Source organism: Orbicella faveolata, unplaced genomic scaffold, assembly GCF_042242905.1.
Source record: "Orbicella faveolata isolate gen_17 unplaced genomic scaffold, um_ofav_v1 contig_46, whole genome shotgun sequence".
Lineage (NCBI taxonomy): Eukaryota > Metazoa > Cnidaria > Anthozoa > Scleractinia > Merulinidae > Orbicella > Orbicella faveolata.
Window position 1 is genome coordinate 13,648,557 of NW_028301576.1, and position 23,996 is coordinate 13,672,552.

Genomic DNA, 23,996 nt, shown 5'->3' on the forward strand with positions numbered 1-23,996 from the left:
CTAAGGAACTTTACAGATATTCACGCGGGCCACTTGATATAAGCCAACAAAACAAAGGATCGCAAAAACATGAAATCCAACCAATCCAAACAATGTCAAGAGAGTCGCATGCAGTTTTCGTAGAGTACGCATCAAAGAGAAGGAACAGGTAACAGTTTCATAAATCAAAACATGACAAACTTGTGTACCATAGCCTCAAAAATATCAGGGGCCATCTTTTCGGATCGGAAATTACGCAGTTGCGTGCAGTAACAGGATTAAAAGAAATACCCAATCCGCTCGCATGGAAAATATGAAGCAGGCAGAAAAATAAACAAAATGTAACGACTTGATTGGTTGGCACCCTTGATAACGCCAGTACTACAATTGGTCAGAGAGATATAAGCCCGTTTGACAGCACGGAGTGTAGAACTGAGTTCCCTGTATTCAAGATGATGGCAGGAGCTTTCTATCCGATTTTCACTTTGCTTGTCCTTTTTCAAGCTGGAAGCGCAGCTCGCGACAACAAGTCCCCATCTGCATGTCGCTGTCGTCCAGTAATCAATGTTGGTATGGATGGTAATGATCAGTGTGACTTGTGCGAAGGAAACAACCAGCTGTTACAGGAGGTGAACGAATGGAAGGAAGAACTGGCCTCAATAAAGGCTCAAATCCAAGGAGGTTAGTAAAGTCAGTAATCAGCCAAGGTAACGATCTTATTTATATCAAAAGTCAGTCCGATATAAAGGCAAACAGGCGTTTTTAAAGTAGAGTGTGGTTAATTTTCAAGAACAAGATTCGCCGTTTAATATAACCTTTAAAATGTCCTTTAAATATTGAGGTTGATTGTGGTTTGACGAATGGGCACTTGACGTGTGCAAACGAATTTTGGGGAGCCCGAGCCGAGTTTCATGACAAGGGTTTCCTTCTTTCTGAAACATGGTTCCAAAGTTGGAAAGCGAGTTCTAAATTGTCTGTTGCTAATTTTTTGACTGTAAATATATGGTTTTTACAAGTTCGAATGGTCTAGGCCTTCTAGGACAATTTTCGGTATCCAAAAACAATTAAGGGAACAATACTTATATCAATATTTTACTGTGAGGGTTTGAAATGATTTTTTTGACCCTCGTTCAACTGTATAGTGATCAATTTACCTCCAACACAATTAGAATATTCTGACAAAGACAACTTACTCATCTAGGAAACAATCTTCACGGCGATTGTGCAGGTATTCAGCCACCTGACGGAAGTAACGGTACATGCGTCTTCAGTGACCAATGCAGCAAAGTTACATGCATGTCACCGCCAGACAGTACTGGGCCATTTGGCCACATGGTCATGACTGTACAAGCTTATGGGTGCCATCAACCCCTCAGAGCCACAGTTACCATGGAGACATTTCGCACTCCCATGAAGTGGTCGCATACATTTAAGGACGGGGAGCAATCTCCCTTGCCCATACCGGTACCCGCAGGCCCTGTCAACGTGACAGTATTCTTGCTTGTCGAACTAAAGAAAGCTGGTGGAAAAATCCACTTCAAGGTACTAAGGAAAACATATCATTACATAGGTGAAGATTTATGTGTTTTAGCCAGTATCAGTTTGCTTCTCAGCCAAGTTCTTTCTTTTCAGTGGTTAATAGCGATCAAAGGTTATTCAGATTGACTGTATGCCCTGTACTCTGTCCAAGTGAATTAACAAAAATAAGGTAGCGGGTAAAGGCTTTCGGTGAAATTTTTCAAACCCGTGCGGGTATTGTGGTAAAGTAGTCTACAAGCAGCGAGTAATTTTGTCTTGCTTAACTGTTATATTATCCCTACATTGCACCCGCTCCTATCCTGTACCAAAAGCACACTTATATATTCACTTGACCAACAGATTTTGGATTTGTATTTCTAAGTTAGCAGTTCTTTGATTTAATGGCTAAACAATCACAAACATTGATGATTATTGTTTTGGTATTTTTTTTTTCATCTTACAGTTACTGCTGTTGTTTGAATCAGACATAGCACCCTATAATGTCACATTCCTTGAAGGAGATTTGCACGCTTCCAAATGCAGTAAGCTTCAAGCATAAATACTCGATTAAATTCAGTGAGATTTCTTAAGGTTAACATGAGTTAGCAAGTGTAGTTTAATTGCCTGCTCATGAGTATTGGGTAGAGCAAAAGGCCCGAACTGCGAAAAATAAGTGCCTTCTATTTCCACACAAACTTTTGCCAACATTATATTTGACAAGGTTTGCTGGAAAACGTCAAAGGGTATGTTCAGGCAGATTTTTTCGTCAACAAATCCCTGCCGTGTTATATCTGAATAGGTCAGTGATTAATTGTCATGTCCTTCTTCCCATGCAATAATTTAATCAAAGCCAATAATGAATTTAATATGTGCCGACAGGTGTGCCCCAAAGTCCATACGATCTTTATTTCACGAAAAGTGGTACAAGTGACTATGTCGTCCACCATGGCCTCCAAATAACTGATGCCTTTACCATGTGCTTCCGAGTGCGTACAACAGACAAGACAGGAACGGATCGCACGGTCGTGAGTTACAGCACTTCCATATACGCCAATGAAATTTTAATCAACAAGATGTCTCAAATCCAGTTATGGATCAACTACAAACTAGTGTAAGATATAGATATAGACTGTAAATAGTAGAACAATTTTCAAGATGTGATATTAGTATCTACCTTATTGTTTGTTAACGACTTTCACCGGGAATTAGTTTCGCCAAAATCGAGAACTTCGTGACACTCAAAAATTTGGCAACTTTGAAAAATTGTGTTCCAGGGAGCCATCGACCCACGTGACTTGATGTGATTTACCGCGCAATTTTTTTAAAAGTAAACTAGTTTATTAATATTTGGAAATTTCGTCTTGTTAAATACAAGTTTCCAAAGTTGAAGTCTGGTTGAGAAAAAATTGGCAATAAGGGCTGAAAACTGTGTCACGTAGGCAAGATCCTGGGCCTTTTTCTTACACACAAATGCAACTTTTTTTTAACTTGAGGAACTTGAAAGTCTGCAGCCGTTTTATTGGCGTATTAGAGGATCAGACGAAACCGCACAATCGCTCACTTCACATACGCTTAAAAAGAGGAATAGGGAATGATACGGGAATCGCTTCTTTTAATCCCAAAGAGAAATCTGGATATCAATTGGCAAGATAAATTATGTTTTGTTTTTGGTAATTTCATTAAATCCATCAGTTTTGGTCTGAAGCTATGGACAGTTATACTTTTTTATTCATCGTTCAAAATGGTGAGATGTATAGAACTGAATATAAAGTTGACGCTCTATTTTCATTTCAGCCAAACGGGAATCTCTGCAAATGACGGTTTCTGGCATCACATATGTGCTTCATGGGAAAACAAAGGTGGCTCATGGGAAATTTATAAAGATGGCGTCTCCCAAGCCAGTGGAGCGGGATTGAAGACCAGTCACGTGATCAACACAAACGGAATTCTTATCATTGGGCAGGAGCAAGATTCGTTTGGAGGAGGATTCGACGCCACTCAAAACTACATTGGAGAACTCACTGATCTGAACATGTGGAACAGGGTCCTCAACGCAAGTGAAGTATCAAACTTGTCCAAGTCGTGTCACCGGGGGAGGGGGAATGTCAAGAAATGGTCTGATTTTAAAGTTGGACTTAGAGGTGATGTGAGAGTGATTTCTCCATCTGCCTGCGAAATATGAACGCTCTCTTGCAACTTTTTCATCTTCTTAATTAAAGTTACCTGTAAGCGTGGGTTAAAGAAATGTGTGTAGTTGTTAGGTTGCTTTGAAATGTAATAAAGTTTAAAGCAGTTTTGTTAATTCCAGTTTCTCGAGGCGTTTATTATCTGGTGTTAGGGAGTAGGTATTAATGGGTTTGCTCTGTCATCTCTATTCCACTAATGAGAATTACTGGAGGGGCCAATTTCAGGTTTTGCACCACAACTGTGAATGACTCTCTCAAAATGAAAATCCGGGTAGTTGCCGTAATTCTCGTTATTTAGGTTTTTACAAGTGCACGAGCGGGGGAATGGCTCAGGGAAAGGCATGAATGCAATGTGGTAAGAGTCGCCTCACTCGGTGACTCTGTTTTATCGGAAAAGTTCTTATGGGTTAGTCGTCGACACTACTGTTCAATCTATCCAAAAGTACCCATGCTCTGTTCACTGAATTAAAGTAGCAACAAAATTTTACTTTTCAAAGAAAATCTTATTGAGAAAAGCACAACATATAAATTCGTTAGAAGAAATGACGCCCTCTCTTTGGCTGATCAAGGTTATCGATATTTTCCTCTGCATCTTCGTCTTTCACGGCTGGATTTAGAATGTCAAAACATCCAGCAGCCTTTTCATTCTTGACACAATTGATGTAAGTGTCGATACTTTGCTCCAAGTAACTTAAAGGCGAGGAACCCTGGGATAACAAGTGATAGTGGAAGTCTCGAAGATCGAACTTTTCTCCCAATACCCTTTGCGCGTTTTGTCTGAGTTTCGTAATATGCTGTTGACCAATCATATAAGCGGTAGCCTGGCCGGGAGCACTCTGGTACCGAGTAACTTCTTTCAAAGCGATGTCACTTTCGTCCCAGGCGTAATCTGCAAAGAACTGCAGGGCTTTTTGGCGGGAAAACCCTTTATAGTGCAAACCAGAGTCAAGAACTAAGCGTAAGGCACGCCAAACCTACAGTGAAGCAAGGGAAAAGTTCATTAATACATTCTTATCGAGGAAACGGTTACCCTCTATGATTTAAAAACAAGCGGCTTTCAAAGTTACGTTGTGTTATTGTTGCTTGTTTGTTTATTTTACTGATTGTGATGTGTTTTTGCACAGATACCCATGAAATACATACACTTATTTCAGCTACAAATAATTAAATATTAAAAAGTTTGCCCTCTTCCTCTGGCTTCGACATGACATGACACTTTGTGTTTCACAGATTTTCAACCAAAAGCTCAAAACTGACGGACTGATTCTTTGAACAATTCATCTCCTATGGATTAAGTAGAGATGCAGTGTTTCGTGTGGTCCACCTGGATCTGTAAATACCAAGCGCAAGGTTGCTAACGTTACTATCTTTTCTCTTGACATGTTAAATTTTGTTATGGTAATTATTTGCTTGTCTCGTGGCTTAAATGATGCCTTTACCGCCTAATGGCATTTATTATTAATATTAAAAATATTTTTTTTGGGGGGGGGGGGGGCGGGGAGGGGTGGAGGTCTGTCCTGTCTTCGTTATTTTTTTCACATACCTATTTTCCGACCTTCTACCTCTAACCTGTTCACCAATTCATACCCAATTTCAGACCCAAATCACAACGTCCACTTATGAATCAGAACAGTTGAAACCTTTGAGTAGGAAGATACCACAAAGCTGGAAAGTAACCCCGGCACTAACCTGCCATTTCAGCATGCCATATTTTTGCCAGGGTTCATCCGCGTAAGTATCCGTGTCCTCACCAATCAGTGGGTTTCCAGCGTACAGCCCCCAGCCCTCGGAAAAGGCGGTGTAGGAAGATTCTAAATCAAGCCATTTGATTATTCCACCACAGCTGTCCCGGAAGTGTTCCTCCAGACCTTGAATCTGGTTTGAAGATAGAATCCATATGTCAATATGTCAGTGTATAGTACACCCGAGACTAATTATAAACAGGATAAACGAACATACTTAAATCTTATCGCAGGACGAGTATTCGTGATAACCGCTAATCACGTCTACATATCACGTCCGATGATGTAATCGTTAACGCATAAAGCATGATGGGTGATAGGTACCACGATATTGTTGACATAAACAAAGCATAATCGTTGAATAGTTCTACTGTATCAAGTTTAGAATGGAATGGACCATTTCGGCGATACGGCGGCCATTTTGAATTCTATTGTTTTAAATAGCCATTATGGGATGCCCGGGGTTCAAATCAGTGTGTATTTGCCCCCTGAGCATCCCATAATAGCCATTCGAGACAATAGGATTCAAAATGGCCACCGTGTCACAGAAAAGGTCCATCGACGTCCACAGCTGCCAAAATTTTCTAGAAACAACTTTCATACCATTGGGCTTTCAAAAAGTAATGAGACGTGGGACATGAGCTGCCCCCGTCCACTAAAAAGGAAAAGGCGGCTTAAGTAGGAAATGAAGATGTGATTGAAAATAACAAGTAGATAATAAGTGGTGTGTCACTTTAATACAGTACGCAAGCTGCGTAACGTGCAACGTGCTTAACAGAGATATAACAGGGCAGGGATAAGTGTTAACCATATTAAATAACACACTGAATAACAGAGGAAAATTTTATTTTGGATTGGCAGAAAGATTTCTACTGTCACGTCAGTTCCCATTCCTGGTAAATGCTTCTTAGGCAACACTCACTTGTGTTGGTGCCCAGGCCTTCCTTCGTGCGCGTTCGTACTCCACTCCTCGTATTTGGGCCCAGGTCTGGCCGAAAAGAAAGGTACATAATACTGGGCGTTGCCTCTGCAATTTTTGTCACCGCCCCAATAGCTGGCTCCCCCAGATGGGTTAAAATCCAGAGCCATTTCTATAGGGCAATTAGGTGTTGTATGTTTTGGGCCACTAAAATGGAACATGTCAATCGTTTTGGGATCCAAAAGACTGAAAACCTGGAGGAGAAAAAAAAATTAACGGGAATTATTATATGGCTTGTGTTTGTAGCCGATATAACGCGCGCTCTGATTGCCTAATTTTACGGCATTATTCTCCCGTAATGCCCACGGGCCGATAAAGGGCCTGCAAAAACAAAGCAAAAAGGCATATAATGAACAACGTACTAACCTCGACTGTTCGATCTTTCAAACCTCAGCGTTGCCGTATTGACCTTGCTATCAGGGACTTTAAGATACGCTACGGCGAGGTGCTACTACGGCTACTTTGGCCGTGAGGGACTAGGCTGATAACGGTGTTTTACCCGCCAAACTCAAAAGATTAAGATTTTGCTGTACGGCAACGGTATGTGCAGTCTCTACGTGTCTTTACAAAAATGACTACTTTCAAGGAAACCAGAGATTATTCTACTTTCATACGAAATACGCTTGATTAATGACAATGATCTCCTTCTTTTGTGTCCGTCTTGCATCTCCCAGAACTCAGATTTGCCTTTTAGAACTTGATAGAACCGCTTGTAGTTCCAACCACAAAACAACTATATAAACTCTGATATAAAAAAGCTCGATTTCAACACGGACAGGTTGTTCGTACAACGATTACGTGATAAACCCGAAAATACAAAACTTTCGATTATAATAAAATACATTTGAACAGTAATAAACAATTATAGCTCAGATTAGCGCATACGAAGCTTTCTTATCTACGGCTGTTCGGCCCGATGCTAATATGACTGAATTGATCATCTCGCGATAGGTATTAAAATCGTTCAAATTTTCTGTACAAATGACAAAGAAACAATAATCTTAGAACTGATTTTTATGATTGAGAACTTTATCTTCAAACTAGGCTGTTCAAACAGTGAAAAAAGCGTTAAAATGAGAAGTAAACAGCGGGCGTATACTTATACTAACGTACGTAGTGAAGAGTACGTGAAACCAAGCACGTTCCCGTAGTAGAAAGCAAGGCTACGGCGGGAAAGCGCGCGTCATGACGTCACCGGAAGCAATCTTCACTATCTGCCGCCGCACTACAGCCAACCTTACCATATCTTAATCCCTATCGTTGGTCAATAAAACAAGGTCTCGGTTTGAGATTTTCCCGTAAAGACCGAACGATCGAGGTCATAAGTAGTTAGCATAGTGCAGGATATGTTATACAACAATAATTATGCCAAGCCAGCAGCTATATGTAATTGGAAAGGTTGGAAACAATGATACTGGAATTCAAGACCTTATTAAAAGAAGCCCTTTGAAAGCGGTGCCTAGCGCTGTGTGCTGAAGGGTCTGGAAATTTATTAGGACTAAATTTTGCTTAATTGTTTCCTGGTTCTGTACGTGTCAATTGTTTCTGCTAGTTCATGCCATCTTTCTGCACATTAATTTATTTTAATGTAGTGGTAGTTGGAGAAGGGTACCCACTACTTGCTATGGTATGGTGCTTTAAAACGCCGTTGGCTTCCTGAATCAACTGACCGCTATCGCAACTCGCAAATGATATTGTTTACTGACCATGTGATCTTCTGCGAACCAGTGTTGAATCGCTCGCCATCTTGTGGGACAATATTTCTTTGCTCCTTCCACATCACCGCACACCACATGTGCGTTTTCGTCTGACTCGTTCTTCGGAATGTCTTCCTCGATGAAGTACATATCTGAATGGTTCATTTTCCTGATAAACTGCTTTTTGGCTGTGCCATTGTCTGATTCTTGAGTCACGAGCCTCGCTATCTGCAGCACCTATTTATGATAGCACAAGGGAGGGGGTGGGGGGGGGGGGGAGAGGGAAACAGTCCGTCTGATTTTTCATTTTTAAATATTTATCATCTTGATAGAAGTTGCTTTGGCACTGAAGTGCTAATATGTTGCTTGCATTAAGGAACGTTTTGCAAGTGAAGTAACTACCTATAGCCAGTGTTCAGCTAATGGTGGGTGCTGAGATTAGTTCAAAGCCTGAAAACCTGAAAGAACATTTTCCGTATATACTTACGCATGTATGTACAACAATTTTTTGTAGCACTTCACCCACCTGTGGATAGAGTTCATTCAGCATCTTTAAACCTAGTTTATATATTTCATCCGGGGACATGGTGTTTGTTGTGAAGTAAGACACGATCTGTTGATAAGACTTCTTTCCGTTTAGCAGTTCTCCTGTCGGTAGAGACTTGTTAGTTGGTTTTGACTTGTCAGCGGTGCTGTTGACATACACGAAGGAAAGAGGAAGTGTAGCGAGACCGCTGGACACATTACTGGGTACGCAATGCTGAATGTGATCTTTTCTAAGATACCTAAAGAAGGAACATAAGAAAAACAAAAAGTAAAAAAGCTTTGATGCATTTAATACTGAACTCGTGATGACCATAGCCTTTCAGATTTTGAAGAAATGCAAACCTGATACTGTCTTTTGGTGCTTTTTGTTGGAGGTGTTGGCTTAGACACCTGTGTGAGGATATCTCAAGTTAACAATTATAAGCAGAAAAATTAAGAAACGAGTGAGGATATTGTATAGACATCGTTGCCTTTAACATGTTCAGAAATTGTAAGAAAGAAAGATGGATTAAAAGTGTTGGTTTATATTATAGCTTATTATTATTTGGATCCTAGAGTGGATGTTGCATTATGCATGTTTTCTTACGTGAATAACTCTTCGATGGATTTTCCGACGTTTTCAACCAAAGACTCTCTCAAGGAGTCGTTCACAGACTTTCTATATCTATTTTCCCATGTCTTGCTTTCTTCTTTATTTTCCACAAGAGCCTCAAGAAACTCGGGTTGCAGAAGACGATTGACGAAATCTTCTTCCAGGACTCCTTTGAAAAGACGGTAAATGAGACTTATGAGCCCACAAAGTTGGGGCACAAAACTAGAAACTTAAACTGCCACGAGGTAAGATAGGAAAATTTTGATATCAGCATTGGTGCTTACCCTTGGCTCCTTTGATTGATATCTGACGGAAATATGACGTCAATCCGTTGATTCCAGCTTTGCACTCTTCGAGAGAGCGCACCATTCCAACCAAAACACCGTATTCCATATTCCTCCTGTACTGGACAAATGTTTCTTTAATTTCTGCTAGTTTCTTTTGCAGCTTTTCTAAATCTTTTGTTGTATTTGGCTTGAAGTGATACAGACTATTCTTGATTTCATACGTAACGTCGCACAGAGGTTGCCAACACCACAAATTGGGGCCCAATAGAAAATCACCTGCGTAATAGTTCACATCATAAGGGGTTCCAAAAACGTGATGCAAATAATGCTTGACTTGAGCCAAAGCCTTCCTCTCGCGTGGCCTTAGTTCATGCACCTCAAAATTCGTCTGGTTTATTTCATCGAGTAGCGCCCACGCTTCGTCAGTGATAAGCCTGATGTTGCTCGGGGATGGGTCATAAGAGCGATATTTTCCCCGTATTTCAGTGGGCGACACCCCCGGCTTGTCAGCAATTTTGTTTGGGTGAAGCCTGTAATAACTGTCTTGCACCTTTTTGAGAAAAGTGTCTAAGCCACCACGGACAGCCTCGTCTGAATAAGAACATCTCTCCGATGTCTGTGGAGTGCTTTCCACACATGATGTATCACGTGTCAGAAGAACGATTCCTGTGATGAGACAAATGAGACCAGTGATGGCCAGGAACCCCGCTAACACCAAAAGCAGGATGACGCGCATGACTTGATGGTGAGAAAACTGCCGCTGTGGTGAAAGGGGCGTAATTCCTTTTCACGTACCCTAAAAAGATGCAAGGGATAGAGTAAAGCGAAATAGAGCTGCATATAGACGCACAAAACGTAAAAATGCTATTCAAAAGTATGTATCTGCGTTAGCTTTCAGTATTTGGCACTCTCCTAAACCGGGATATTTTTGGATGAAACCCGAAGAATCTGGCCGAGGAAAAACGTAAATTCTGGAGTGGATCACGTATGATTCCCAACAAAAATTAATTAATATGCTTTCCCTGAGACATTCTGTGACATATAATTTGTGCACTGGAGTTACGTGTTACCGGCACAGAACCCTCCCCGCGTGAAAAGAATTCTTTATTTGCCCTCACACCTCGCTCTTGAAAAGTTGTTCTTTTCACTTATTATACCACTTTCTCTGCGTATCGTAAGAGGAAGTCGCGCAGACAAGGTTAATCCAGAGTTGTGTTTGAAACTGCAGGACGATGAGCTTCAGAATTGAAAACGTTAAATATCACTATGATTTTTCAGTTGGATATAATCCACGAGTCATCTAACGGAAAGCAATTTTTTTCTTTAATCTGAAATCATGTGAAATGCTTAACATGTAATGTTCCAAGTGAAGTGTTTATTGATAAAGAGTCATAAAAATCGAGTTACGATTTAAGTCACTGCATTTATTTTGGGAGGTCGCTTCATGGAGGATTTGTTAACAACCGTGATGTTTCATCGCTATTCTCGGAGGGTCGCTGAAGTTTTGGGGGGAGGGGGCAGGGGAACGTCGTTACTATGTTATGCTAATGATTTCCTTTCAGTTTCACTTTGAAATGATTCATTCTGAGTTTGGGAGCTGCCCTAACAGAATTGCCCAGCCGAAAACAAATACTACACAAATACCGACACAAATTCCACAAAGCTAGAAATAAAAAATTCCCTTAGTGCACTTGCAGAAACGCTGCTGTAAACCTGAACAGTGCCAAGTCGACAGATGTCACGATTTCCGTGGCAACTGATCATATTCCTGCGTTTCAGCAAGACCAAGGACCCCATTAATGAATTGTCCCGGAGCCCGAAACTGAGTGGAACTATAAACCATGGCTATGACACGGTACCTTCTCAAATGAAGCCTGTGAGGAGACAGTTACAAGTGAAGCAATCCTACTCCAGCCTCATGATATCAAAACCAAGTAACATATGGGTGCGGGTCATGGCAGTCACCCATTTATGTTTGTTTGTTTTCTCAAGGTTTCTCCGTCACGCAATGCAGAACGACTTCTATATTTATGGTAGATTTATTATGGATGTTCCTGACTTCATTTGTTGTAAACGTATTGAAAATATTCTTCGATAATACAATCGAACGCTTAAGTCAGGCTAGAATTATCTTGAGCAAACTGGTGGAAATTGAGAGAAGTCCTTTCTCTCGGCCTTTAATTTTTCAACATCCCTCCTTCTTTCACGGCGTTTAATATTTGCATAGATTACGCGAGGTTTCTTTATCATTTCCTATAAAGAGAACATCCAAGTCCCCCGTCCGAAGACATGACTTTCTACGGAGTTGAAGACCGCAAAACTGTCGATTTATAAGAACTAAATAAACATTAACAAAAGGAAAAAAAAAAAGGACAAAAAACGAGAAACTGCAAACTTCCAACGATGATACTATCTATTCATTTTACACATTCTAGGAACTTGAATCCAGAGTGATTTTTTTTTTTACAAAATTCCTGTCAATATTAGTAAATGATTGGTCATGACTGTGTTGAAATGAAACATTCAAGAGGTGAATCTCAATTTGATGTCTTAGAGCGTTTTCAATTTATGTGAGAGAGCCGATGAGAATTTTTTGGTAACAGTATAAATTTGCACCAGCAGTTGAGGTGGGATGAGCGTGTACTATTTGACATCAGTTGAAAACCTTCCTTTGGAAAGGGCTGTTCTATTTTATTTCCCACCTAAACGGCTGCATATTTCCGATCATTCCGTTAAAAGCTAGAAAAGTAGAATGCCTCTGAAGGTCTTCCATATTGTCTGAATAATTTTCAGTTGAAAGCCCCCTCCATTTGGTTTCCAACCGAATGAACAAAACAAAATAGTAAAAGAAAAAAAAAAACAACAAAAAAGAAATCCCGGTATTACAAAACAAATGGAAAACGTACCCAGACTATCGCTTGTGTAATTCACTTCTGTGGTACGAAGCACTGGCACGTAACAAAACACTTCCTCCTCGCCTTTTAATTTGGGGGCTTTGTCTTTCTTTCACGCGAGAGAGCCTTCTGTCACGCAAACAAACTAAGCAATCATCCAAGAGTGACTCTATGGTTGAATGATTGACGACTTCAAATTGAAGCTAATTGACATGCGTCTGAATTGTCCTCACGTATCGGCAGCTGATGGTGCAATGTGCTGTATTTTAAGTACTGATTCCTCTCAAGCTTAAGCGGTGAAAGAAGTCAGAAAGGTAACATTTAAATTCTTAGTTTTGTGTTGATCCTAGTTGTTCGTTCGTGCACTGCATTTGACGAGGGTTTAAGGATGCTTTCTCTGTCTACGACCGCCAACATGACGAATAACCTGCTAAACATATAAACCTTCCAAAAGCTAATTTCTTAGCCCTTGCAGGCCAGTTGTGAGTAGAATCTGAGGCGCGTGCACATTGTTTCGTCATAAGCTCACGGTTGCTGCACCCTATACAGCATCTAGTAGAGATAATTTAAATTCATCTGGCAATGCACTGATCAGATCGCCTGAAATCTCGACTCCTCTATCGACCAAGAGTAAAGAGGGTAATACAGCCAGTAGAAGGCTTAACTTTTCAGTTTTTAACACCAAAAGTTGCATTAAACAGTTCTGAAAAAGCTGAGAGTTATTACGATCAACGAGCACCGCACTAAAGCCGACGTTTGTTTGCATTATTTTGTTAATCTATTCAAATCTCTGATCTTGACAAGGGGATGCAAATTAATACTTATTGATTGTCTCGAATAAGACAATGTATTCATTGTCACGCAGCCATTCATCCTGTTTTCAGCATCTTCAAATTCATTGATTTAATTTTACATAGGCTCAAATTTGCGATAAAATTTTGGTGCACCTGTTTCGTGTGGATATACTTACTGGGACGCACGGAAAAATTGGCCATACGAGCGGATAGCATGAAGCACTTTAGTGTGGAAACAAAGCGCAACAGTTTGAGAGGAAATTTTAAGGGGTTCCGTTGTACAAGCATCATTTATCTCAGTGGAGTGATTTGAAATATCAGAATTCCCTCGAGTCTGAAAATTAGCAAATATCCTGCATTTCCAACTTGAAACTTTGCATGCTGTGACGTTTATTCAAAACTACGGATTTCAATAGGAATTGGCAATACTATGAACTTTGTGACCTTGTAATCTATTAATAGTAACCGATTATAGCGGTTAGATTAGTATTCAGTATGGCTTGGGTTTCACGTTTGCATTTTCATTTACATTAGTGATATAAGGTCAGAAAAGTTCACTACAGTTACATGTAAGACATGAAAGTTTGCAGCAAAAATACTGGGAAGTTACAAACGCATATGTTTGAAACCTCCCGAATAACACACAACTATCTCTGTAGAAGCCAGTTAAATTAAAAAATAGAGAAGCCTCGACTGTGTTCTGGACGAGGCTTAAGCCGTTCTTGAGTACTCTACCGCTTCCTAAGTGCTTTACAACTGAACAACCGTCGAGGCTTCTTTATTTGTTTTAGGATGAATAATCTATTATTTGTTCACGCATTAGGCTAATATTTTGAAACCAAACTTCAAACGAGTATTTGGCGTATTTGTTGTTCGAACATGTTAGCAAAAACAAAGCTTCTCATCATAAATGCAGACAGCTCAATTGGTGTTTTCTGTCGTTGTTTTACATGTATAGTGTTATTTCTGTCTTCGTAACAAACATGATGTCTTTTATGGAAGCATTCGATAGAGTTTTTTTTAATTTCATGCACTGTGTGATATTTTACCGTTTTGTTCGAATCCAGCAATCTTTTACTACAGTTTTAACACTACTGTTGTTAACAATGGCCTCTATGCAGCTATGTTTACTGCAGACAACTAGCTTGAGTCATTTCCATTGTTTGAGACTTAGGGAACTTATAATTTGGGTCAAATTCGTCAAATTGGCGAGGCAAAATCTAGAAATAGCTCACTGCGCGCGCTATATCGAAACTGTATTGTTAAAAACTATGTAATAATCTATATAGCCTTATTAATTAATTTTGTTAATATGTTTAAATGATGAAGTTCATTTTATTTAAATTAAGATGTATGCTTTGGCAATACTCTGTGAGAAGGTATGGCCATTTCATTACATTTACTTTGTGTCTATCTTTCCATAGTATTTAGGAAAGGCACGTGCCTCTTAAGAGAATCTGAGCAGACGTGTCCCCAATTTGGTCATGCGTGTTATCCTGCTTTTGGTGTTAGCGGGGTTCCTGGCCACCACTGGGCTTATTTGTCTCATCACAGGAATCGTTCTTCTGACACGTGACACACCATGTGATGAGAGCTCTCCCCACACATCGGACAGATGTTCTTACTCAGACGAAGCTGTCCGCGTCGGCTTGGACACGTTTCTTCAGAAAGTACAAGATAGTTATTACCGGCTTCACCCAAATAGAATCGCTTACAAGCCGAGGGTGTCGCCGACTGAAATACGGGGAAAATATCGCTCTTACGACCCATCCCCGAGCAACATCAAGATTATCACTGACGAAGCGTGGGCGCTACTCGATGAAATAAACAAGACACATTTTGAGGTGCATAAACTAAAGCCACGCGAGAGGAAGGCTTTGGCTCAAGTCAAGCATTATTTACAGCACGTTTTTGGAACCCCTTATGATGTGAACTATTACGCGGGTGATTTCCTAATGGGTCCCAATTTGTGGTGTTGGCAACCTCTGTGCGATACCCCTTCCGAAATGAAGAAAAGTTTGAATCACTTCAAGCCAAACTCCACAAAAGACTTGGAGAATCTACTAAGCAAGCTGGCAGGGATTAAAGAAACGTTTGTTCAATACAGGAGGAACATGGAATACGGTGTTTTGGTTGGAATGGTGCGCTCTGTCGAAGAATGTAAAGCTGGCATTAACGGTTGACGTCGTATTTCCGTAACATATCAATCAAAGGAGCTAAGGGTAAGGTTCTGATGTTTTCACAGGCGGCGGGGCAGCCGTAAAATAGCTAGCGCTGGATTTTAATTGTCACGTCCTTGGTTCAAATAATTCAAACTGCTGCTAACTGGATTTGTTCTCAGTATAGTCCTGAGTTCAACTCCTCGGCTGCGCTTACGTTTGTAAAAAGTCAGCTGGTTAGCCTTCCATCAGCTGGGGTTTTTGTTAAGTGTATATAAAATCAATGTTCCATCTGCAGTATTTGTTGGTTTACTAGCTGTCCACAGCAGTGTTAAAACCGGGACAGTTGAATTATAGCGGACCTCCTGCGCGCTTAGGGCGCGTGAGCGGAATCCCGGTAACCCACCGGTCCCGATGGTAACCTATCCAGCTAAAAAATGTTTGTTGTTACGTGATTGTCCATCCGTCCGTCCATACGTCTGTACACCCCTTAATGTAAATCAGTATGAAATGTCACCCTCTGCAACAACCTCGTTTTCAGGGCTTTCCCCTAAGAGATTGGGAGGGGCGGGTTTACAGCATACATCTTTGATGTTGGGCATCCGCGTTATGTTGAATTGGCACCTGCCTAAACAAGGTATCTGATGACCAGTATCACGTGACCATATCGCGGGTGCATGTTTAGAACTCATCGAGATCATGTGTTTTGTTGGAGTTGATGGCTGCTTAGGTACAGGTTTTCGATTGGATCGCTATTGTAATTAGGAGCTCCTCTTTTAGGCTTGGCTAACTGTACATATTATCGTGATTTGCCTCACCGCTATGTTACTCTACTAACAGCATTTTCCCCCCTTGTAAAGGAATCTTTGAAGAGGATTTTATCAAACCGCTTCTGCAACCCGAGTTTCTTAAGACGCTCGTTGAAAATACTGATGAAAGCAATTCGTGGGAAAAAAAGTACGGGAAATCGGTAAATGAATCCCTGAGAGATTCTCTTGTTGAAAACGTGGGAAAACCAATCGACGATTTATTCACGTAAGTGAACTTGATCTGTCGTAACGGAGGTATAGTCGTCCTTAGAGGGGATTAATTAAGTGATCTAGATCACATGAAAATGGGGAAACATTACAGAGTAAACGAACCTGCGCTGCCGAAACGTCAATAACAAAATGTTCTTTCTGGTTTGAGCTTATTTTTGACGTCAACTTTTTCTCTCAAATGTTTTTGAGATCTTAGACAAAGATGTGGCATAGCGCACATGCCCTGATACACAGCAGCTAGATTTCCTTTGTCATATTAACTATCATATTGCTTTTTTTAAAAATAAAACCATATTTATATTTCAAATGAACATATGCTCATAAGGGAGTATTGTAGCCAAAGAACCTGTCGAGCGTTCAACACACTACTTTAATTGCGTAACGTTAAAGACGAGGAGTGGTGAAAACGATGAAAGCGGTTGTTTCAGAACAAAATAAATTACGTGCAAGGTAAAGGTTACGACAGTAACAAACGTTGTACGACTAGGAGCACGAAGCGAGGAAAACAATGGAGTCGGCAAGACTCTTGATAACTATCACCAAGCTGAACCCAGGATGCATATGAAAAGCAAAAAGAAACTGAAAACACTTGGACAAAAAAGACGGAAAGAAAGCGAAATTATCGGCTAAAAAACCTATTAGAATAGCGATTACGAACAAGTGAGATAAACGGAAAGAACGCGATGGCAACGGAATAGAATGCGCCTGCAAGCAGAAAACGACGAAAGAATGCGGCAACAACGGGTAGACACATGAGGTAGCCACATGTAAAGTGTACATGAAAAGTGGCAGGTATTAGAAATTAATGCATTCAAGATTATGCTATATTAAACGCCCGAGATTAATACAGTAGGTTTATATATATGTTTTTATTACAATATAGTTCTCGTACCCCTTGTTTAGGTATCTTAGGAGAGATCACATGCAGCATTGCGTTCCCAGTAATGTTTCTAGCGGTTTGGCTACACTTCCTCTTTCCTTCGTGTATGTCAACAATACCGCTATCAAGTCAAGACCGACAAACAAGTCGCTACCAACAGGGGAATTGCTGAACGGAAAGAAGTCTTATCAGCAGATCGTACCTTACTTCACAACAAACACCATGTCCCCGGATGAAATACATGAACTCGGATTTAAGATGCTGAAAGAACTTTATCCCCAGGTGGGTGATGTGATACTCAAAATTTGTGATTATGAATTGTTGGAATTGGTATTGTTTGTGGCCAAAAATGAACACGAAGGAAATAGAATTTATTTATAAAGCAAGTGATATTCGTGATCGACTGTCCTTTGCAATGCTGTGGTTAACGTAACTGGAATTTGACTCTTCATTAGAAAGTTTCTGAGTAAGAACAACAAAAGCAATTCTGCTACATCGTATAAAAGATAGTAAAAGGAGTATTTAGGGGAGCAGGGTTGGGGCATCGCCTCCCCGCCAATGTGGCCCTGATGCGATTTTGCCCCGGTGTCATATGTGGGTTGAGTTTGTTGTTGGTTTTTGCCCTGCTCCGAGGGTTTTCCCCCGTTTTTTCCGGTTTTCTTCCCTCCTGAAAAACCAACATTTCCAAATTCCAATTCGATCAGGATAGGGGACCCGCATGAAAACCAGCTAAAGTATGATACTGTTGAACTGTTGAACCTTTTTTCCCTAAACATCATGCACAGGTATTGGAGGTGGCAAGGCTGGTGACACGTGAAAGAAACAACGACTCAGCCAAAGAGCAGTTTATCAAGAGAATGAACCATTCAGACATGTACTTCATCGAGGAGGAGATTCCGAAGAACGAGTCAGACAAGAATGCTCATGTTGTGTGTGGTGATGTGGAAGGGGCAAAGAAATACTGTCCCACAAGATGGCGAGCGCTTCAAAACTGGTTCGATGAAGCCCGCATGGTCAGTAGAAAAAAACACATTATTGCGTTAGCAACTCTGCTTCTCTGTACTTTTTAATTTTGCGGTGACGGAAATGACTATATAGTTTTGTTAGACGGCCAGCAATGTAGAGACCATTTTTATAAGGAACAGTAAATCGACTTCCACAAATTGCAGTTTTCATCAGTCGTGTAAACGCTTTCTTGTTAATGCAATCTGAATGTCGGCAATTTTATTCAAATTTGTTATTTAGAACAAAGTACCCTTTTTCAAACGTTTAGATTACCAGCGAATATTTGACACTTTTAAGAGCCTTTTGAGCCTTATATCTAATTTAGTGGCAGTGTCACACATCTTATGAGTTTTTTGCTCAATCCTACTGAATTTCCACATTTTGTCCTTCGTTATGGCCCGAGGGATAAATATATACAGGAAATCCGCAAGGGACGAGAAAGTTTATCTCATCTCAAATCAAGGTAATGGTGTCTCTAGTTGCAATGACATATGTACATAACTCTGCTACCCAAAAATCATACGTAACAGACTTAATTCTAAGTGTTTCTTCGATTGTTTCCTTCAGGCTTTCAGTTTACTGGATCCAAAGACGATTAAAATGTTCTATTTCAGTGGTGCAAAACACACAACGCCCAACTGTCCAATACAAATGTATCCGGACTTCAACCCTTCTGCTGGGGCAAACTTTAACGAGGCTGGGGCACAATGTAAAAAGAACGCCCGTTACAATGTCCCGTTTTTTTCTGCGAGACCTGGGCCAAAGTACGAGGAATGGAGTACGAACGCGCACGAAGGAAGGCCTGGACACCACACACAAGTAAGCGTTGCGAAAGATTGTTGACTTTCAGCCAGCCAGCCAGCCAGCCAGCCAGCCGGCCAGCCAGTCGGTCAGCCAGTCAGTCAGCCAGTCGGTCAGCCAGTCAGCCAGTCAATCAGTCGGTCTGTCGATCTGTCAGTCAGACAGTAAGTCATTTAGTCAGTCAGTCGGTCGGTCGGCCTGTCAGTCAGTCAGACAGACAGACAATCAGTCAGTCAGACAGAAAGCCAGCCAGCTAGTCAGTCAGTCGGCCAGTCAGTGAGTGAGTCAGTCAGTCAGTCAGTCGGTCTGTCAATCAGAGAGTGCGTCATTTAGTCGGTCAGTCGGTGTCGGTCTGTCAGTCAGTCAGACAGACAGACAGACAGAATGACAGACAGACAAACATACAAACAAACAAACCGAGCGAGAGACCAACAAAAACAAAAAGTCAAGCGGTAAATACAGAACCGAGACGTATTCCAGTAGAATTCCTAGGTCTAAAATGATATCCAATTCATCCCTTCACTGAGTTGTTGAGATGTTCAAAAGTATTGGACCTTTTCCAGGATTTCCAGCTGGACAACGTAACCTCCACCCACTCTCTTTAATACGTAGGTGCAGGGTCTGGAAGAACACTTTCGGGACAGCTGTGGTGGAGTGATCAAATGGCTCGACCAAGAAACGTACTACACCGCGTTTACCGAGGGCTGGGGGCTATACGCTGAAAACCCGCTGATTGGTGAGGACACGGATACTTACGCGGATGAACCCTGGCAAAAATATGGCATGCTGAAGTGGCAGGTTGGTAGCTAGAGACAAATCTCGTAGGATCTGTGGTGTCTGCTGTGCCAAAGGTTTTCAGCTGTTTTGCAAAAAGTAAAGAACTGGGTCAAAAGGTGCGATCTGGGTCTGAAACTGTGTATGAATTAGTGAACAGGCAAAAAATTGAAGGTCTGACAATGGGCATGTAAAGAAAGATTACGTGCTTTTGTTTAAAAGCGGTTTAGGATTGCAACTCCCTCTCTCTCGCGTGGGTAATGGAGGAGAGATCTGGAAAAATATAACAAAAGTAGGGGTCTGTCCATAGGTTCTCCAAATGGACCCGTCATGGCTAATGCTTTGCGTTCATCATTAAATAAATTGGACCAGTGTTTTGCTTTGTTTTGGTGTTCGAGTTCTAATCAAAATTTCGTTGAAACGTCACACTCGTCTACTACTGAAAATTATCCCTAACTGGAGTGCTAATGAGGCAAACGGTGGTGTTACCCGGGCTAACAAATTTAAGGTTACTGGTAGTTATGCATTGACGGTTGAATAATACCACTCTTTATTAACTGATGTTACAATATTGGCATTGCACAAATACCCAATCATTGTTAAACAAGTTGTGGTCACGTTCATACAGTATAGGAGAATAAAATAGCAAATATAACACCTGTTAAAAACACCCTTAATTTTAGTTTGAGTGTCTATAATTCAAAATCTGCTGGGAAACTCATTTTCTATCATCAAAAATTGATAAGCATTTTAAGATACAGCTTTTTGGAATGTTTTTTTTTTTTTTTTTTGAAATTCTGTATTCAGGGTTCAGACCTACCTTACATTTTCGCCAAAATTTGGGGTGACTCTGAATCCCATCAAATAACATGCTTATCAAAATTAACAAAATACGGTTTTGATGAATATCTCTCCGTAGTCCAGGTTTTTTTTTTCTGTCTTTCAGTCTTCTAATTCTCCCTATCCCCTTCCCTCAATCTATTATCCTTTTTTCATTCACTGGAGTGATTTTTAGGCCTTGCAGAGTCGTAAAATCAAACTGTGTGACTCACTCGGTGCAAAGTATCTTTGCTTCATTCATCTTTCGCTAAGCGTTCATTAATGCAGGCATATACGGATTTATACATGTAAATTTTATTTTTGAGCCTGAACTAGAGAATGACCGCGAAACGGCAGAAACATCTTTTCCTTTTAGTGTTCATTTTCATAACGAAAGGATGCGTACCAGATTTTTTTTTTTTCTTGTTTAGATCTGGCGAGCCTTACGTCTGATTGTAGACTCTGGTTTGCACTACAAAGGGTTTTCCCGCCAAAAAGCCCTGCGGTTCTTTGCAGATTACGCCTGGGATGAAAGTGACACCGCCTTAAAAGAAGTTACTCGGTACCAGAGTGCTCCCGGCCAGGCTACAGCTTATATGATTGGACAACAACATATTAAGAAACTCAGAACAAAAGCGAAAAAAATGCTGGGAGATAAGTTTGATCTCCGGGACTTTCACTATCACTTGCTATCCCAGGGTTCCTCACCTTTAAGTTACTTGGAGCAAAGTATCGAGGCTTACATCAATTGTGTCAAGAATGAAAAGGCTGCTGGATGTTATGATATTCTAAATCCAGCGGTGAAAGACGAAGATGCGGAGGATGAAGAGGACGATCTTGATCAGCCAATGAGAAGACGTCATTTCTTTTGATATTCACACAAAAATGGTCTTCCTACCTTTTAGCTTATGGCTTCTCGTATCGAAAACTTTGCTTTGTTTAGAATAAGATTTCCCTTGATTTGAGAAATTTTAATTTTCGTCGAAAAGCTCCCTAAGTACGCGAATTTCGTCGAATTTAGCTTGCATTACTTCTGCACAGTACTCCGTATAAAATGCAAATGATGTAAACATCCAAGTAGTAAAATGGGAAATCTGTTTCAAAGTAAGCATAGTTTTTCCACAGTGGTGTTCTGTGCGGTATGTCAGTAATTACACCAGGAAGATTGTAATTTTTCTAAAAAGTAATCTGCAAATTTGCTTCTCAGACTAAGCAGGTTAATAATATATGTTTAATCGATGATTAATCAGTGTTAAAGCCCTCTGAGCACTCTCCTAATCCTGGCGCTGTCAATTGCATGAGAAATACCTTTTTACTACGATTGCTACTAATCTCGCAATCTGATTGGCTTATTTACCGTGGTCTGTACTCTTATCAACAACGATATGCGTCATCACAGTGTTCAAAATTTGTTGTGGACTCACTCGGCTACGTAGTAGCAGTAGCAGTAGCAGTAGCAGTAGCAGTAGCAGTAGCAGTAGCAGTAGCAGTAGCAGTAGCAGTAGCAGTAGCAGTAGCAGTAGCAGTAGCAGTAGTAGCAGTAGTAGCAGTAGCAGTAGCAGCAGTAGTAGCAGTAGCAGTAGCAGTAGTAGTAGCAGTAGCAGTAGCAGTAGCAGCAGTAGCAGTAGTAGTAGCAGTAGCAGTAGCAGTAGCAGCAGTAGCAGCAGTAGCAGTAGTAGTAGTAGTAAACTTTATTCAAGTGTCAGTCGTTCTAACGTTTTACACACTAATTGGTGACACTAATTAAAGAAAAATTAAGGAAAAACATTAGAATTTTGTGAAAGTTGTAACCCTTATTCTAAATAAAACTCTAGTTAAAAACATGTTTAAAAACATACACTTATTCTAAATAGAACTCTAGTTACAAACGTACTTAAAACATACACTGATTACATAATTATGATCACTTTCTAAATTAACTATTGCATAAATAACAGTTCTTGCAGCCCCCGTCTTCAATTAAGTGCGTTAAGTCTCTTTTCCTTATCCGACGTTTAAAAGTACTCACACTATCCATACCACGTTCCTCCTTTGTCAACTTTGACCACAAAAAAGACCCAAGATATTTCAGAGAATGTTTCCCGTACTTAATAGTACGTGAGTCGTCTCGTGAGTCCACAACATTTTGACCACTGTCATGACGCATACTCGTTGTCGATAAGAGTACAGACAACGCTAAACCACATTCGATTTGTTAAGTGAGAAATATTTAACAGATAGATTCCATGTTGCCGTGCGTCATGTCCAGTATTAATTAGTATGAATCTAATAGCGTTTAATCACAAACGCCGTTCTATGATTTGCTACGCTAATCACTAGCTATTTTGTTGTAGATACTGAGTAGCCCAACAGTGTGCGCTTGTTAAACTGACGGCCGCTTCTTTGCATTTTCGAAGTGTCTGGTTTTGAAGTGGATTTAGATAAAGTTTTGAACGACTAGTAGATTTATACTTAAACGATTTGATTTTTTGCTCTCGATTTCTATGCGTGATAGAACTCTCGAGCTCATAATCTAATTGTTTTTTTCGTAACCCAAACCCCAATGTACATTACTTATTAACGCCAGGTGTTACTTACTTTCATTAGGAAAACGAATAAAATAAAGTAATTAATTAATTCTGACAACACACATCAGCTACAATTAAATAAAACAGGATAAAAAACAAGAATGAAAAAAATGAGAAAGAAAAAATAAAAGAAAAGGAAAACTTAAATATACGAAACAATCAAGAAAGTAAACAAAGAACTAATAGCGGGGGCAAGTGGGAGGAGGAATGATTTCTAATCTTGATTTAATACAATTAAAAGTAACTTAGTCTGTTAAGTTGGTGAGGAGAATAGTCATGTTACCAGTAGTTTATAGCTGTTAATTTACAAATTTTCAACTTTGTGTTTATAATTGATTCGGTTGGTACAACTGAACTGTTGTTTAGTTTACTTACATACACATAGAATTTCATGAACAGGAGGGTGTAATTGAATTTTCTCACTAGCGAAAAGCATTTCTTTTGTATCTGGTTGAAAGTTCGAACCGTTCTGAGTGTTAACCAATTAATGACTTTGCTTGTGAAGGTTTTTGTAAATTCGCAATCGATAAAGGTGTGATTTATGGAGTCTGGCTCACCACAGTAAATGCAGTCACTGTCTGTATTTATCCCATATCTGAAGAGTTCTTTCTTTGTAATGACAATCTTATGAATAAATTTGAATTGAAATTCTTTCTACTTATTTTCTTTGCATGTTTTTGGAGCCATTTTAAAAACATCTGTCCAATTCTCTGTGCATGATTCTATCAAAATATCTC

The 23,996-nt window shown here is 40.2% G+C and overlaps 3 protein-coding genes and 1 pseudogene across 5 annotated transcripts; 3 read left to right on the plus strand and 1 right to left on the minus strand.

The window, feature by feature from the left end:
* The first annotated feature begins 431 nt into the window (after positions 1-431).
* On the plus strand, positions 432-3,799 carry LOC149098502 (neuronal pentraxin-2-like). 2 transcript variants are annotated; one of them, XM_089278544.1, is made up of 3 exons: positions 432-663; positions 2,371-2,608; positions 3,292-3,799. In XM_089278544.1, the coding sequence occupies exons 1-3, from the start codon at positions 432-434 to the stop codon at positions 3,677-3,679; spliced, it is 858 nt and encodes a 285-aa protein (XP_089134670.1). In that variant the 3' UTR covers positions 3,680-3,799. The 2 variants fall into 2 exon arrangements, with proteins under 2 accessions (XP_089134670.1, XP_089134671.1); XM_089278545.1 differs by having other exon boundaries at positions 432-660; positions 2,377-2,608.
* On the minus strand, positions 3,791-11,924 carry LOC110059067 (uncharacterized; annotated as a pseudogene). The gene is made up of 8 exons (XR_016203939.1): positions 11,386-11,924; positions 9,524-10,322; positions 9,234-9,408; positions 8,628-8,886; positions 8,111-8,338; positions 6,344-6,598; positions 5,373-5,558; positions 3,791-4,657 (listed from the first exon to the last, which is right to left on the minus strand). The product of XR_016203939.1 is annotated as an uncharacterized LOC110059067 (transcript).
* A 692-nt stretch (positions 11,925-12,616) lies between these two features.
* LOC149098503 (uncharacterized) lies at positions 12,617-16,300 on the plus strand. Its single transcript, XM_089278547.1, has 3 exons — positions 12,617-12,734; positions 14,639-15,436; positions 16,234-16,300. The coding sequence occupies exon 2, from the start codon at positions 14,699-14,701 to the stop codon at positions 15,395-15,397; it is 699 nt and encodes a 232-aa protein (XP_089134673.1). The 5' UTR covers positions 12,617-12,734; positions 14,639-14,698; the 3' UTR covers positions 15,398-15,436; positions 16,234-16,300.
* On the plus strand, positions 16,218-23,907 carry LOC110059066 (uncharacterized). The gene is made up of 6 exons (XM_089278552.1): positions 16,218-16,408; positions 17,317-17,575; positions 18,079-18,306; positions 18,866-19,117; positions 19,712-19,897; positions 21,124-23,907. Exons 2-6 carry the CDS (start codon positions 17,336-17,338, stop codon positions 21,562-21,564), a joined length of 1,347 nt encoding a protein of 448 aa, XP_089134678.1. The 5' UTR covers positions 16,218-16,408; positions 17,317-17,335; the 3' UTR covers positions 21,565-23,907.
* Positions 23,908-23,996: the final 89 nt, after the last annotated feature.